This window comes from Manacus candei, unplaced genomic scaffold, assembly GCF_025592945.1.
Source record: "Manacus candei isolate 608988 ecotype Guabito, Panama unplaced genomic scaffold, ASM2559294v1 h1tg000029l, whole genome shotgun sequence".
Classification (NCBI taxonomy): Eukaryota; Metazoa; Chordata; class Aves; order Passeriformes; family Pipridae; genus Manacus; species Manacus candei.
In genome coordinates this window covers 2,679,782-2,697,102 of record NW_026138077.1, presented here as the reverse complement: position 1 = coordinate 2,697,102, position 17,321 = coordinate 2,679,782, and the positions used below count along the sequence as shown (strand labels likewise).

At 45.2% G+C, this 17,321-nt stretch overlaps 1 protein-coding gene across 10 annotated transcripts in view; it reads right to left on the bottom strand.

Moving 5' to 3' along the window:
- LOC127472607 (arf-GAP with GTPase, ANK repeat and PH domain-containing protein 1) overlaps positions 1-17,321 on the bottom strand; it is a 314,949-nt gene that overhangs the window by 207,535 nt on the left and 90,093 nt on the right. For all 10 annotated transcript variants that reach the window (XM_051791074.1, XM_051791078.1, XM_051791075.1 and 7 more), the window contains exons 2-3: positions 9,928-9,986; positions 5,137-5,224 (exon numbers count right to left, since the gene is read on the bottom strand). In XM_051791074.1, the coding sequence (XP_051647034.1) occupies positions 5,137-5,224; positions 9,928-9,986 (147 nt within the window). The remainder of the gene's footprint in view (positions 1-5,136; positions 5,225-9,927; positions 9,987-17,321) is intronic.

The following is a 17,321-nucleotide window of genomic DNA, read 5'->3' as shown; positions in this document are numbered from 1 at the left end:
TTCCTTTAATTACCAGAGTTCCTTATTTAGGTGACACTTGAAACAGTTGCCAACTCGACGGCTGGAACAGAGAGGTTTTCAAAGGATTCTCCAACCCACACAGGCAGTCCCAGGAGGAGGAGGAGGAGAGGGAAGGGCTCCAGAGGGGAGGGGGCAGAATACATAAACATTTTGTGTCTTTTATGCTAAGCCTGAAAGACTCCAAAAGCCCAGGAGAGCCCACTGCAGCAGCACTTTAAAAGGATCAAAAAGAGACAAGTGTTGTTTTATATCTGGTTGTCAGCATGAAATGCCAAATAAAAATAATCAGCCAATCCTGTCTGAAAAGAATGGAAGACAAAGAACTGGAAATAGGTAATTTTGAAACACGTGTCTCAAGTCATCCCTGTCCCCTGCACACATGTGGGTTTACACACAGGAAAACTACTCAGGTACCTTCAGTTGCCTCAAAGTGCTGCAGGAGCTCGTGAAACACTGAAAGGATCTGTAAACAAAAAGCTTGTAAACACTGAAATCAAAGTGGAAAATTTCAGCTTCCCTGCATTTTGTAGCTCAAGAACTTCAAAATGTGACTTTAAGGTTAATGTGGTTTTTTTGAACTCCTGTGCACTTGGCATTCTTGCAGAATCTCCCTGTACAAGCACATAAACAGGTGCGATGTCAGTATATGACCATCTATGATGGTCATTTTCTGGAATTCCAAAAAATCATGAATGAATAAGCAAGAGTTTCCAAGAAAAGCACCTAAATACACCCTCAGGTGACACATTTCCCTGCTCTTCATTTGCATTTCAGCCAGCTGCTTGCTGAGAACAGAGAGCACAGATTAGTCTGGGGCACATCCTCTCTTTATTCAGGAGAGATCAAATTGGGGTGTTTACTAAATACAGCCTTCCTACTTATTTGAAAAAATATTAACTGGATAAAAATAGCCATGGCTTCTGTAAAGAGACTGGCAACCTTAGGAACCTAATTGTTCCCAGCAGGAAGGATTACATGAATCACAGGGAGAAGGGAACAAGAGTCAGAGCTACAGAAGGGAAAACTGTCCAATTCTGCTGCAGCTCCCATGTTCTCTTCATCCCAAAACACCAAACTGTGAGCCCCAAGGGATCCCAGAAACCCAAAGGGTTTGGCTTGGAAGGAACCTTCCACTATCCCAGGTTGCTCCAAGCCCTGTCCAGCCTGGCCTGGTCCTTTTTTTAACATTTCTTTTTTCCCAGAAGCAGCTCCATTCTTGGATTCATCCCAGCAAGGGAAGCATCAGACCTGACTGAAGCCACCTGGAAGGTCATCCCAGTTAATAGATTGTGCTTGAACTTTCTGCACAGATATTGTGTAAGAGTCTGTAACCAGACAAAATCTCTTAAGAGGATGGGAAGGAAAGCAGCTGAAATTTTAAAGCAGTCTGCCTCAATCCTCCTTGTATAATTACCCTTTGCTGGGGAAGAATGGGACAGAAATAGTTACTAGAGACAATAAATTGAAAAACATGGACATCCATCCCCCAAGATGTAATTTCTACGTAGAATCAGAATCCTTTAGGTTGGAAAAGACCTTTAAGATCGTTGATACATGTTTTTGTTACAGGCTGGGAACTTATTTTCGTGATGCTTCCATTACATTCTTCAAAGGGAAGGCTGAAGGTGACTTGGTTTAGCATTTTAATAATAACCACGACCATTCCTGCTATTTTATGACCATTTCATGACCATTCCTGCTATTCAAGTGATACACTGTTCACTGTGCTACTGAAAAAAGTTATTTGGTGAAAGCTGCAATAGTATAAAATTATTTTTAGGTCAAATTTGGAGAGAAAGTAAATGCTCACAGCTTTCTGGAGAACACCATTAAAGGCTTTATTCCGTACCTCTTACTGGGGGAAAATGTCATTTTTATTACAAGTTCCTCCACACACAGGAGATGAAACCTCACTGACTGCAACAGCTACTGCTACTTGCTGCCTCGAGTCAGGGTTTTATGCCTTTGGAAACACAGAACCTATTTACTCCACATGAAAAAAAAAAAATAAATCTTAAATATATCCCAAAGTACATGGAGGAAAAAACCCTCCTTTTTCCTCATCCCAGCTGAGACATCTTGGACAATTCATCTGCCTTTTTTTTTTTATTACACTCACTGGAAAAAAAGTAGTGAGATAATAATGATATGACTTAAGATATTCACAGACACAGCAGAGGTGTGGAAAAGCCTTTAAGTCATGTTTCACACCTCGGTGGCTTTTTGGGAACAAAGCCCAAACAGCAACAGAATCTCCTGACACTCCCCATTCCTGTCAACTTCAGCTCACCTTGGTCTGCAAAGAACTCAGCCTCAAATTCCACACCCGGCCCTGGGTTCACTCTGTTCCTACAGGCACAATTCCAGTTTAGTGGGGGGAAAAGAAAGACCCCAGGCTTCACACACCTCATCTCTTGTTTCAGCATGTCACACACCCAGAAGCAGGAGTGTTTCTTCCAATCACTTGGAAGGTACTTAGAAGATAAAAAGTCACTAGGATTCCCTATTTCCCATCATTTCCTTGTTGTACCATCACAGAAAAAAAACTGGAAGTCCCAGACTCCTGAGATTCCCACTCACTGCAGGGTAACACATCACTTCTTTCCTTACATCCAAATCCACCTGATTTTAAATGTGTCACACAGGAGCACAGCTATTTGCATCCTAAATATGCAAAGCAAGAGTCTAAAAGCAAACTTATTTCCTAACAAACCCTTATACTTCAAGAAAACAAAGGTTTTCATGCTACGAACACACCAGGGACTAAAACGAGTTCTGAACAGAAATCAAAGTTAGGCCAGACAGTGAGAGAAAACTTTACCCCTTAACTGAGTCCTCCTCTTGGAGGGGACATGGTGTTGGGCAGCAAGAGAAATATCTCACCTTAAAGGGCTGAAGGAAACTTGAAACCACCTTCACATAAAATTCATTTACTGGAACACTGCAGCTGCCTCCAAAGGCTCCAGGAGACCCGGGACCTGGCTGGTTGAGGGATGGTTTCATGGTAACTGGAGCCAAGGAGAGCACAAAGAGCAGTCCCTGACCCTAATCACCACCTCCACGTGGAGCAAGAGCCATGACTTTACCCACTGGGTACTCACTGCATGATGCCTGACAAACTGAGCTGTCAGGAAGCCATTCACAGTCAGGGAACTTGGGGTTTTCTTCCCTAATCAAGCAGCTGACACCTCAGTGTCCCATATCCATCCCTTCTTTAGCAGTTGAACAACCCAGAACATTTACCACCCCTCAGCAGAGGAAAAGAGTGGTCTGCAAGGTAAAGGATGACACTTTGCCTGCTGTGTGGGACTGTGCCTGGATGACCTGGAAGTGTCCAAGGCCAGGCTGGACAGGGTTTGGAGCAACCTGATCTAGGGAGGGTGTCCCTGCTTAGGGCAGGGGGTGGGACTGGGGGGGCTTTAAGGTCCTTCCAAACCCACACCATCCTGAGACTCTAGGACAAAGAACGAAAACACTCACAAACCACCACTACAGGTATTACTAAGGATGGTTTATATGGGTTGTATCTCCTTCAGTATTAACTTGATTAGAAATCTGCCCTTATCCCTCACACAAGGCGAATTAAAGCTCTTAATTATTCCAGTTTTCCTTCTGCTAATGAAATGCAGCAGTGTCATTAGTGAGGCTTGTCAGCTACACTTACGTGCAAAGAAATGATTTGACACTGCTTTTGTCATCTAATTCTTCCAGGAAAAACAGTCAGAACGTCACTGTAAATAAAAATCCTTCAAGACAAAGAGGACAGATGGTAACACTCCCAAGGAATACCACCCAAAATATTCATCCTACAGGAGGAGGAGAGGACTGCCAGCCCTGGGAACAGCCAATAGATCGGAGTCTTGCAAGGAGAAAACAGCCCAAAATATTTTCTGTTTGTGCAGAGATGCTGAGATACTGATTTTTGCTGAAGGGTTGCTGTAAATTGGTGGATCTGCCCCTCACATCACCATTTCTCACTCTCAGCATCCAGAACCAGGATCTACACATAGCTTTGGGGAGAGGCTCCATTATTATTATCAATTATCAGTTCTAGCTACAAAGCAGCAAAAGCATTTCAGGCAAACTTAGAAACTGGAAGCCTTCACTGTTGCTGCAATACCACACAGAAAAGCCTTGTCCATCCCTCCCTTTCCCTCTCCTCCCACTTTAACTACAATTCCAGGCTGTTAAAAAGTCAACTGTTGAGCTGAACAGTTTCCTTTGGTAAGAGTTAATTAGGAACAAATGTTATCAGAGATGCATGAAGCTACAAACTACTGCTGAGGAGACAACTACAGCAAGAGACAAAAACAGTGAGATGTACTAAAGACTTGAAATCAAAAGGAAACAACTCAAAATGATACACAAAACAAGGGGAAAATGCTCTAGTACAGAAACCACCGTCTGTCCCTTCCAAAGGAGAGCTGCCATGGAGACAATGTATAGTTACCTGCATCCATATCTGCAAAGAATGGAACAGCCAGTAAGGAAAAGAAGGAACCAGAAATTCAGTGTCTCAGAGTTGGATTTAAAAGTTCATAAGGAGAACAGATAAAGAAAAATAATCAAAAAAAAGTATTTATTCTAAGACACACCTTGATAAGGTGCTATGCTATGATATTTTTGGATTAATGTTAAACACTACAGCATACAAATTCATTTGCTATGCTATGAGAACATTAAAAAAAAGTCAAGACTAAATACTTAATACATTAAACAATGAACAAATTATATCTTTAGTTTAAGCTCATGAAGTTGTTTTATTCTCCCCAAATCCCAATTCTGCAGAAATCCTACTGTACTACAGACAGTGGCTCTCAACAGCCCAACTGAAAGCAGCAGCACCACTGAGAGCAGTCAGCTCCTCTCCACCAGGACTGAGTCTCCCATAAGGACCCATCCTGGGGGCCAAAGTATTTAAGGATGCTCTGGAGCTATGGAACAGCTCCGACTATATCGTCGTGCATACTGAGCTCAGTCTGGAGAACTACAGGAGAAATCTCCATGAATTCTGAAACAGCAGATCAGATCCTTTGCTAATTCATTTCTGTGTGATTCAAATGGACAGAGATGCAGCCTGTGGGGGCAGAGCAGTGGTGAGGGCAGAGCACGTACCTTCGGGTGACTCCTCCTGGACGTAGGTGCCCGTCAGGTACCGGTGCACGAGCGCGGACTTGCCACTGGCCAGGTTACCCACGATCCCCTGGACACACAGAGGGAACAGAAACCCAGTGCATTAATCCCTGGGAAAAGCAGAACGTTCCATGAGAACCCTGAAATAACATCTCAGTGCTCGAGGAGAAAGCCCATGCCACTGGAACAGTCCCAAAGACGCCCAGACAAAGTTTACAGCAGAGCTGACACGGGAACTCGGGCTCTGCCCGCAGCACTCCTGTGCTCAGCTGCCCATGGGACACCAGGGAACACAGAGACTGCAGGGAGGAGCCTGGCACCTCTTCACTGGGTGAAGCTTTCATACTGGGAACAGCTCTGGAGGCTGCACTCTGTGATTCCCACTGACTCACACTGAAGCACACGTGATATCTGTGGCTGTGGGCAGACTCATCTTGCCACGTCCACCAGCACAGGATGGTTTGGGCTGGAAGAGACCTTAAATATCATCAATCCCACCCCCTGCCATGGGCAGGGACACCTCCCACTAGCCCAGGTCGCTCCAACCCGGCCTTGGACACTTCCAGGGATCCAGGGGCAGCCACAGCTTCTCTGGGAATTCCAGCCCAGGCCCTCCCCACCCTCACAGGGAGGAATTCCTTCCCACTATCCCATCTATCCATGCCATTTGGCACTGGGAAGCCATTCCCCCTCGTCCTATCACTCCATCCCTTGTCCCCAGTCCCTCTCCAGCTCTCCTGGAGCCCCTTTAGGCACTGGAAGGGGCACTCAGGTCTCCACCAGGATGTGTTGAAGTCCCTGACTTTACCAAGAAGTTCCCAACTCAAACCATCCATGCCCAACACCTGCCTGGGAACATCTGACAACCACCAGCAGCACTTGACCCTAAAGCTCACAGGAGTTTTCTGCTGAGCTGGTTCACTGGCATCTGTTTTTCAAACCCAGGCAGAACTAACAGAAAGCAGCCCAAAACCACAGGAGTTTTCCTCCTGGAGGTGCTCACATTCCAAAAGACATGGAGATTTGCATTTTCTGTTGCTATAAAAGGGCACACAGTGCTGAGGACACTCAGTTTCTGGGGGAGGAGATGGGAACTTACTTCACCCTGTAAAACAAACCAAGCCTACTCTGTTCTCACATGTTTACTTGACCCTCCCCAAAGGTTCAGAACATAAGATCCCTGGAGACAAGATGAACTCTGCTGATGGGCCCAAGATTTCCAAACTGACCGAGGCAGCAGGAACAAGTTACACATTAGTGCACAGTCTCTACTCCATTTTCTTAATTCTAAACCCTAAGAAACCACCCTTTATATCAAAAATCGCTTACAAGTCCCGTGTGTATGGACATTAACATTATTTTATATTAGACTTGGGCCAAAATTTTAACTGCCAGGAAAACAGAAAAGCATCAACTTGGGGTCCAGTGAGAGTGAACAACCTACATACTTTGGCCATGGATGGGGGTAATTTATTCTATTGAGAGAACCCAAATATTTGAAAGACATCAACTGATTTGAGAATACAACATTTTTTTTTTTAAGTATCCCAAAGGTCCCATCAAAATACATAATTTTACAGCACTTCGGGTTCTCTGATACATTCCTCCTTATAGGGATCCACAATACCTGGCTACAAGAGCATTTGGATATTATAATGCTGCAAACTGATACCAAAAGCACTGTGATCAGGAGGAGGAACATGTATTTCAGTGAAAAAAACACTATTTCATACAGAATCCCAGACTGGTTTGGGTTGGAAGAGACCTTAAAACTCATCCCATTCCACTCCCCTGCCATGGGCAGTGACACCTTCCACTAGACCAGGTTGCAAACACAGCTATAAAATCTACATTTGCATGACAGTTTTATTTTCTCCCTAGACAGCTCCTTCAGAAAGCACTCAGGAGAGATCTGCCTTCTCCTCACCTGGCAAAACAGGATTCCTTCAGATCCCACCTCAGAACCTACAAGGCACCACCTCTTTCCTACCAGGGATCAAACATGACATGAAAATCTAAGAGAACTGTCCTCTTGTTCAGTGCAGGGTTTGGCATCACAGCTCCAGGTCTCCCAATCAATTGCTCCTAAAACCCAGGAGCAATAAGTTTTACACTAGAAAAAAGATCCGACTTCAAATCCAGTTTCTCTCTTTATCGGTATTAATACTTAAGGCTGATCCCCCACAGTATGACAAACATGCCAGCATGTTTTCACAGCAGTCATATTCCCCTCTCCCATATTTTATACACACACCCCCCTCAGTCATCTCTATTTATTTATGGATATGTCTGAAATGCACAAAGTTATGACAAGCATGTTAGGGCACAAAAATACCACCCTAACCCAGTTCAGAAAGGAGAAAATTCAGCTACAACTCAGTGCTCTTGTCACTTATGACTTGTGCAACACTGAATCATTTATCTACAAGTGCCAGACACGCTGTAAAACGCAGCCAAACCACTGTGCCCACATCCTACTAAACCCTGTTGGGAAAAAAGCTTAAATGTACTGATGGTACTTGGCATTTGAAAGCTCCCCTGACTGCACTTTGTGTATTTTTTAAGCAAGACATTAAGTGATTTTATCCAGAAAGACCCCTCATATTTATTCTGCTTAAAATATCCTTATTTTACATTTGGATACATGGGATCCAGGAATACCAAAGGTATTGGGTCTCCCCACGCTCTTGACCATCAAAGAAGCATCGAAATCCTGAGGTAGAACTCCGTAGAAGTATTTGATCAGCACAAACCAACCACAGGATCCCAGAATGGGTTGGGTTGGAAGGGACCTTAGAGCTCATCCAGTGCCACCCCCTGCCAGAGACAGGGACACCTTCCACTATCCCAGGTTGCTCCAAGCCCTGTCCAACCTGACCTTGAAAATCCTTCTGAACGCTGGAAAGAAACCAAGCCCTGAGTGTATTGCTAAAACAGGAGGCAGAGGCAAAGACTGGTGTTCTGTCCTCAAAGACATGTTGAAATGTAATCCTTCCTTTATTGCAGCCCTGGGTGCTTCCCCTGCTCTCCCAGAGCAGTTTCTATTCCCTTTAAAATTCTGCAGAGCCCAAAGTGTACAACAGCAGCCACTGTATAAATAAATCAAAAATAGAAATCAACCAACCCCTCAAGTTCAGGACCTCCCACCTCTGCAGAGAGGACAACCTCTCCCAGTGAGCTATTCCCCACATCCTGCTCAAGAGGGTAAAGCTGGGGCTCCTTCCTAACCCTGCCATGCCAAGTCTGATCCCCACACCTGCACTGCTGCAGCAGCTGGTCTGGCTTTCACATGGCCCTTTCCTTCCTCAGCCATCAGTGAGCTCCGAGGATGAGGCTGGAAGGCAGGGAATGACCCAGAGACGGACTCACAGCCACGACTGCTCCCCAAGGGCAGACAGGCAGCAAAGGCAGAGCACATTTCAGCTGGAGTTCCCAATCTGCCCTCCCTGCTGGAGCACAGCTGGTGCTGCTGGAATGCACAGTTTGCAGTGCTCTAATCCAATTACGACTTTTGTAATGGTCAGAGTTCTGCTTTCACCCTGGCACAGCCATCCTGTGCATGCTGACCACTGCTAATCAATTCTCAGCAGCTGCAGTCTGTTTTCCTACCCCTGGTTCAGACACCACGGGGGCAAAATACCCAAGACAAGTACTCACATGATGCAGCCAGGTTGTCACAAGAGAAAAACATACCCTGAGACCATCATCTGTTTGTGTTGTGTGTTACAACAGGCAGTAACACAGCTTGGGTCCCACCTGCAAGCCCCAGGTGCCTTGGGGGGTGCTGTGAATTAGCAGGGCTCAGAGAAGGGGAAGGGATTTGCAAGGAAACCCTCTGTAGATCCTCCTCAGAATAAGCCACCACAGTGTTGGACTCCTACCCAACCAACACCTTCCAGTCCCAAATTCTTTAGAGTTTTACTTCTGTGAGGTATTTAGGGACGTGTTTGTCTTCAAAATTACACCCCAGTGATGGGGCCTCAGTTACTCCGAGCTGCTGGTTTAATTCCCACTACCGGGAGGTCTCATCTCAGCCTCCATGTTCACTTCTCTTAAAAGGGCAAATCTGAGAAACTCCCCCAATCTGCCTGTGTTATTTTTGCCTTTTCTTTCACCTACATGGAAAGCAGCTCAGCCAAGGGAAGTTATTGTAAGCAGCTATTAAATCACTGCTCACTGTTACAGTAAAATGTAGGTTTTGATTCACTAAATGAATATTCAAAATATTTTTTTTTTAATTCGGTATCAATTCAGGTAAAGTCTTTCAAGAGAGGGAGAGAAGACATTTGGCCCTTGAAAAAACGATGAAAAATTATTATGGTGAGACAAAAAGACCTTTATATATCAGCTGCAAACTTCCACCCCCCTCTTACAGATGTGTCAGCCCTCCCTTGGAAGCTGGTTCATGGAGCCAGTCAAGTTGCAACAGCAATAAAATACAGAGAGATCTTTGAAGTATGATTATAAAAACTGAAGATATATAAAGACAGACCCCTCCCTGGAAGTGTCCAAGGCCAGGTTGGACAGGGTTTGGAGCAATCTGGGCTAGTGGAAGGTGTCCCTGCCGGTGGAACAAGATGATTTTTAAGGTCCCTTCCAACCCAAACCATCCCAGGATTCTATCATATTTGTGTAGAAGAAAAATGCTTTACTAATTAAAATTCTTTCCTATGTTTTTTCCCCCAACAGTAGATTTAATGAAGTGTGGAAGATTCACACTTGTGTGTGACATTTTCAGGATGTTTTCCAAGCCAGAAGTAAACACAAACTCACCACTTTCAGCTCCGGTACGGATCGGCTCAGTGTCCATTCCTGGCTATTTACAAAGGCATCTGTGAAAGAGGAGAACATTCCCAACGTCAGGATAATGACATTTAGTGGTCTGCTGCACACAATTTCATGCCAAGGCTCTGGCTGACCAAAATTCACCCTGATTTCAGGAGACTGACAGTCCAACTTGACAAACACCAGGGGTTTGGACAAATCATATAAAAAAATCCAGAATCCCAGAAGTGCCCATTCCACACAGACCTGCCCTCAGCAGCGAGTCCACCCATCTCTCATGCCCTGGCATTTGCAAGCCCAAACTACCTCCAGGCCTTCAGGGTTCTGCAAAGACTCTTCGGTGTATCCAGGGTTAAACCATTTCCCATCCGCCTTGACACATTCCTTCCCTACAGGAAAAGCCTTGGGCTGTTTGTCACAATAAACATCAGCAACTGCAGCTGCCACCATCCTCCCCACAGGTAAATGAGAAAATTTGCTGGTTCTAAAACATGTTATTTTCTACTGCACATCACACTCAGTGAAAACAACTGCAGCCAGTAGAGTCGCTGGGAACATCCCTGCCCAGGGAGGGGAAAACATCTCTTTATTCATAAAACAGGCTATTTTTCTGTAGTACAACCCAGACAGAAAGAAACCACAGAGCCATTTACTTTAGAATTCAATCAGAAGTACTGGGGGCAGGGGTTGATTTCTTGAAGAATGAATTAAGTTCATCACTGCTCCCAACAGAAATCAATTCCTTAGGGCTGCACCCAGGTCCAGCCTCACTGGCAATCCCACAGGGAGGACAGAAATAAGGCTCTCTTTTTCTAGCTCCAAGTATCATTTTGCTCCTTCCATAAAGGTCTGGCCAACTGTAAGCAAACAGAGTGTGGTCTTTCTGATACAAATCCAATCTGAATATTGATCAAAGCCTCCCAAAAGCCAGGCAAACCAGATGAGTGTCTGTGCCACACACACAGGATGCTCCTCCCGAGCAGAACAGCTCCCACTGCACAGGAATTAAACAGCAGAACAGCTCCAACTGCACAGGAATTAAACAGCAGAACAGCTCCAACTGCACAGGAATTAAACAGCAGAACAGCTCCCACTGTACAGGAATTGAACAGCACAGAGAGTCCTGGCATTCCAAACAATTCCTAATGCCACAGGAAGTAACAGGCAGAAAGCTACACCTGGTCACGTTGTCCACAGGGGAGCAAAGGTTCTGCAAGCCACTGCTCCCCCTCCAACACACGCATCAGCTGAGGGAAAAGGCTCTTTCATTTGATCTTTTCATCTGGAGAATAAAGAACCTGGAGGTAATTCCCTATCCTCACTAACTTAAAAGACCATCCAAGCTTTCCCAGTGACCAACCGAAAACAATCTCAAAGCAAACCTGTATTTTCCAGTGTATCTCTATTAATAAATAAATTACTTTTGCTTCAATATTACAAAAAGACCCATCAGCCAGGAATTTGGAAGCCTTCACTGGGATGGACACTGAACTACCCACTGACTAAGTTGGTTCTCAGAGGAATTCCTCAGGAAGGAATGATTTATTCCAAATTAATCCCAAGACCCATGGAAGTTCAGGTGAAAAGGTCAAATACTTAGAACATCACAGACAATCCCAGGGATTTGCCTTTTCTTCCTAAATAAAGGAGATTAACTTACAGCTACAGCACGACCCAAACACTGGATCCCTCACACCAGAGCCGGCAAAGCCCAAATTGTGAAGTCCACAAAAATCCTCTGCTGAAGCACCAAACCCCCCAACTACCACATGTGGATTTAAACATATTGGAAGAGATTTGCATAATAAACAGAACCACATGTATGAAGTTGACTGTTTGCATTATTGCCCGACTCTGGAATTCAAGTGAACTCAACCTTCATGTCTCACTACAGACTGTACATATGAAAGGAATGACTTTTGTCAATAATTAATCACAGTTGCATGTGCTGCTCATTTAACTTCTGCATCAGTGATCAAAAGCACCACACACTCACAGTGTCACTTGTGTCTTTTTAAAGCAGGCACCAAGATCATTTAAATTGCATTCTCCTTGCCTAGTTTACTTTTCCCCAACATGGTCTTCGGTTTTTTTTCATGTCCACCACCACATTCAGAGTTTCTCAGTTCCACTTCCACATCACTACATTAAAGCACAAACTCCAACAAGATCCTTGGCTATTTTTAAAACCTCAGTTTAGTAACTCAGCTCCACCCAGAGGAACCTTCTATCTCAGTTCCAGCACTAAGAATGAGATGTATGCTCTATTTTGGTTCCCCATGAATCCCAGAAGGTTGGAAGGGACCTGAAAGTTCATCTCATTCCACCTCTGCCATGGGCAGGGACACCTTCCACTATTCCAGGCTGCTCCAAGCCCCATCCAACCTGGCCTTTGGCACTTCCAGGGATGGGGCAACATGTGTTGGGGTGAAATCTCAGGGGTTGGTGGCCATTCTTGGCCAGGTCTGTGCACTCCAAGGCACAGAACAGCAGACAGCTCCCAGAAAAGCCCCACTCAAAATTTTCAAACAGAAAAATTTACTTCTTCAAAGCCAGGAATTATCACTAAAAACTAAATATTCGCAGCACAAAGTAAAGAGAGACAACATCCATCATTTGGAAGAGGGGAGCAAAGTCACACATGAAAACTGGAGGGGTTTCACAGCCTTTCTGGAAACAACCACAGCCCCAGCCTGCCCCAGTGTCCAGCAGTCTGTTTCATCCCAGCCTTGAATTTGAATGCTGGAAGCCCTCTCCTAAATCCACTCACTTTCCTGCCATGGGCAGTTGCAGCAAGGTAGCTCATCAGACCTCAGAGTCAACAGTTTTAACTGGGGTCAATTAGATTTACATCACCCTCTCCATCCTTTGGGCCCCTCTGCTCAAAGAACCCCCCCAAGCCAGTAAAGTCTGTCTGTTGATTAATATTTTAGGAGAGCCTAAGCTGCCTCAAAACCATCCCAGCAGCCCCCCATGGGCAGTGCCAGCACAGCAGCCTCTCCCCCACCGGCCCTTGTGCCACTAACCTTGTTTTGCCCTTTTTTCCCCCCAAATCTCTCACAGCTTTCTCTGCCTCTGATCCAGATGAAAACCCAGTGGCAAACCTGACCAAAAGGAGGGATGAGGGAAGGGCGGGTAGATGTCTCTGCAGGACAACATGAAAAGATTGAAATCTTCCACAATTCTTGGAAAGCTTCTTAGCAAGAGCTTCCCTCAGGCAATCCCAACATTCCTTTGCTGTCCTTTTAAATGAGGAAAAGCTATAAATAAATAAAAAATAGAAAAGTCATGGGATTTCTCTGGAAACACTCAGCAAAAGATCCTTTTTGCTAAGAACAGGAGCCCTCAAAAACACATGAATGAAGTTAAAAGTACCAACAGCCACATCGCACCCTGCTCCCTCTTCAATAATTTCTGCATTACAAGCAATATTTAGAGTTACTTCTGACTTTGAAATAAAAACCTGAGAGTGAAAAGGTACAGAAAATATTCCTACAAGCTCCCACTTGCCCACGAGGATGCACACGAGGCCACACGTGTCTTTCTTGGAGCCGTATCAAAGCAGCACTTTCAGGACATGCTTCCCAAAGCTCCTGTGCTAATTTTCTTAGCAAAGAGGGAAATATGCAGCTTTTGGGTTGAGACTTGTGATACTCCTCAAAGATGCATTTTTCAGGAGGGGTAATCTCACAGCACATCCTCCCAACCCAGCCCCCTTCACTTCAAGTCAAAGCACCGATTCAGTTCCAACAGAAAACAGCAGAAAAACATCCTGACATGTTTATTTTTAAGCTTTGCATAAAATATTATTTGGAAGAGTGTGTCACATTCCAAAAGGCCCTTTTTTCATCTTATATGGGGCTCTGAGCAACCTGCTCCAGTGGAAGGCATCCCTGCCCATGGCAGGGGGTGGAATGGGATGAGCTTTAAGGTTCCTTCCAAACCAAACCAGTCTGGGATTCTGTGAATTTTCTCATTTATCTCAGACCTGTTTAAAAAAAAAAAAAACCAAAACAAAAAACCACCCAAAAAACCAGTTTTTCATATAGATTCTCTCTGTTTATATGTTTATATGGTGTAATATATATTACACCAAACAATAGCTACAAAGCAATAACAAACAAAACACTTAGAAAAGCAATTCAGCAGTATCAGGATAATTTAAGGTTTTTTCCTTCCTCACTCAGTTTGATTAGAATTATGGATTATCTGGCTTCACACTGTATGCCAGTAAGGAGATGGGTAGTTGCAGCAGTAATTCCTAACAGTCCCCTTTTTTCTTTCTTGAATTGCAGCTGTCATTTATAATTCTAGGGCAGTTTAAGCAAAAAGCAGCATTGCAGGGTGGCCCTGTCCCCTCCAAGCCCTCCTCCCTCCAGCGCCAGGTGGGAACCCCAGCCAGGCTCTGGGAATCACATCCCAGCACTGCCCAGCACTGTGTTTACACCTGGTTAACAGCATTAATGCACACACTGCAGAGGAGTCACAAAAACTGCCACAGAGCAACTCAGCTACAGCCCTAAAGGCAGAGGGACTGGGGCAGCTGTCAGTTTAAGGCTCCTCCCCTCCCTCCCAACGTTGTCAGGATGGATAAAATCCCACAGTTCCAACATAAATGTTTGATATTGGACAGATTTATTGCTGGCCATCCCCACTTGCTAATTGTAAATGGGAGAACAGCTCTAAGCTCAGCACCTTTAAGGCATCAGGCACCTCAGCCCAACCTCGTCAGAGCCCTGCAGATGTCTGACATCTGAAAAACCTTCCCCTGTAACTGAGACCTGTATTAAACAGATATTTAGGTCAAACCCCTAATCTCTCTTCCAACAGCAGCTGGCAGCTGCAGTAGTGTTATCCTTTGTGCTGCCATGGAAACAAAGGGAGGACCAGGATGCAAAGAGCTGCACACCCTCCACAGCCAGGAGCCAGCCTTTCCCAAAATTCACTGCTGGGCTCTCACATGGCTCTTGGGTTCTGTCTGGAACTTTTAAATTGCTGATATTAAGAGGGTTTTAGTTGCTGCCAGTATTGCCCCTCATCTCTCTCACAGCCACACTCAACCTTGCTCAAAACAGTTTTTGGGTGGGTGCAGAGGCGTTATCTCCTCGGCTCCCACAGCTGGGGTAACCCCACACTCCCTAAAACAGCACGGAATGATGGATAATGTATGCAAGTATACTCCCAAAACCAGACTCACGTTTGAAGTTTTACATCTAACACCACCAAATTATTTGTTTTGTCTGTAAATATAATATAGCTCCAACCACAACTTGTCATCTTAGCCCTCCCCACCCCCCCAAAGCAGCCCCTCAAAAACCCCAAAACCAAACAGACTATTATTTCAGCTCTAAGCGGTTTACAAGGAAAAATAAATTACATACTTAATAAGAAAACCTTCCCATTCCCTGTGTTTTCCCAGCAGGTCGGGTCCTGGAGCTGACACACAGTTGGTGTAAGAGAAATTATTATCCCAGAGATGAAACACAGTTTTCTCTTGAGGTAACTCTCGTTGGGAGAAGCAAAGTACACAGCAACAAGGGATGTTCTAAGTGAGGACCATCAGGATTCCAGCTCAATTCCAGTACAGTGCACATTTCTTAATATTCATCCTCACCCCCAGGAGAAAAGTGACACCCCTTTTCCAACAGGGCAATGACAACCCCACCAAGAGCTTGAAAGGAATACAGAAAGCTGACACAGAGAAAATTAAAGCATCACTGTAATAAAACTGCCCCCTGCTCCAATAAAACTGGGGAAGGAAATGATCATCTCTGCCGTGCAATGGAATAACACATCTTTTTTTCAGGCAATAAACTGCATTTTTGTAAGCACCAAAGCCTCAGAGAAATGGAGGTAAACACACAATTACAGTAGTATTGGAGTCCAGGAAGAAAAAGAAGGCATTGGAGATGAAATGTTTAGTAAATGCCTTGTTTTGTTGGGTCTACCCAAAAGCAGGGCAGTGTCAAAGGTGAGGTCTGTTTTCCACCACCTCCTGTCCCAGGGGAAGGGCAGTGCCAGCACAGGAAAGATTATCCCCTGTGTAACCAAGTGAAAACCTGGAGATAAGAGTTTGAGCTGTTCCAGCCACACTCAGAACAGCAGGAGGGAGAATCCAGGACTGAACCCATGTCCCAGCAAAGATGTCCAAAGTACCCAAAATGAGAGCAATCGTAGCCCACGCTGCCTTTCCCGACCACAGAGACAAACAGGGAATTAGCCTTTCTTATCCAAAACTGAATATTAATGAGGAACCTTCCTGTGAAGCATCCAAGATGAAAAGGGACAGCTCCTACAGCTGGCACAAGAAGAATCGGTGGCAAAGGACAAATTAAAAAAGATGAATTGGAGGAAAACAAAAAGAACATTTTAAAACAATATGGAAAAAGATTTTGTCTGGCAAGGCAGAAAGAAAAGTCACAAAGTCACAGCAGAGATGCAAAAAAGTGACTGAGACTCTTTGCTTGGCAGGCTGAAAAGACTTTCAGCTTTTCAGATAGGTAAAAAATTAACCAGGGGAACTTGGTGCCTACTTAGCTGAGAAGAACACAGTTATCAGGGAATATCCTGAGCTAAAAGGGACCCACAAAGACCATCCAGTCCAACCCTCAGCCCTGCCCAGGCTCATCCCCAAGAGTCACCCCCTGTGCCCCAGAGGATCAGCCAAACCCTCCTGGAGCTCTGGCAGCCTTGGGGCTGTGCCCACTGCCCTGGGGAGCCTGGGCAGTGCCCAACCACCCTCTGGGGGAGGAACCTTTTCCTGAGATCCACTAAACTTCCCTGACACAGCTTTAGCAACAATACTCAATAAAACCCAAGTATACCATGAGTCAGCCTGCTCAGGATTTCCACCACTGTGACTGCACAGAAGAGTCTGTGCTGGGGTAACACCTGAGCATCACCCAAATTTAATCAGCAGAACGTGAAGCAGGTTGTGGCAAATGAGTAAAACCACAGCAAGCTCTGGGGGGAACAAAGGCACAGGAGAAAGGAGATAAAGGGACTATCAAGTCACGCTTCATAAAACGGTGACAAAAGCACAAACACTTAAGACTGGCAAACACCAAACCCCAGACAAAAAATTTACAGGGACCTGCAGTAATAGGACAAGGCTTCCCACTGCCAGAGGGCAGGGTTAGATGGGATACTGGGAAGGAATTCTCCCCTGTGAGGGTGGGGAGGCCCTGGCACAGGTTGCCCAGAGAAGCTGTGGCTGCCCCATCCCTGGGAGTGTCCAAGGCCAGGTTGGATGGGGCTTGGAGCACCCTGGGCTGGTGGAAGGTGTCCCTGCCCATGGCAGGGGGTGGAATGAGATGAGCTTTGAGGTCCCTTCCAAGCCCAACCACGCTGTGAGTGAACAAGCAGTTCAGGCAGGAGCAGCC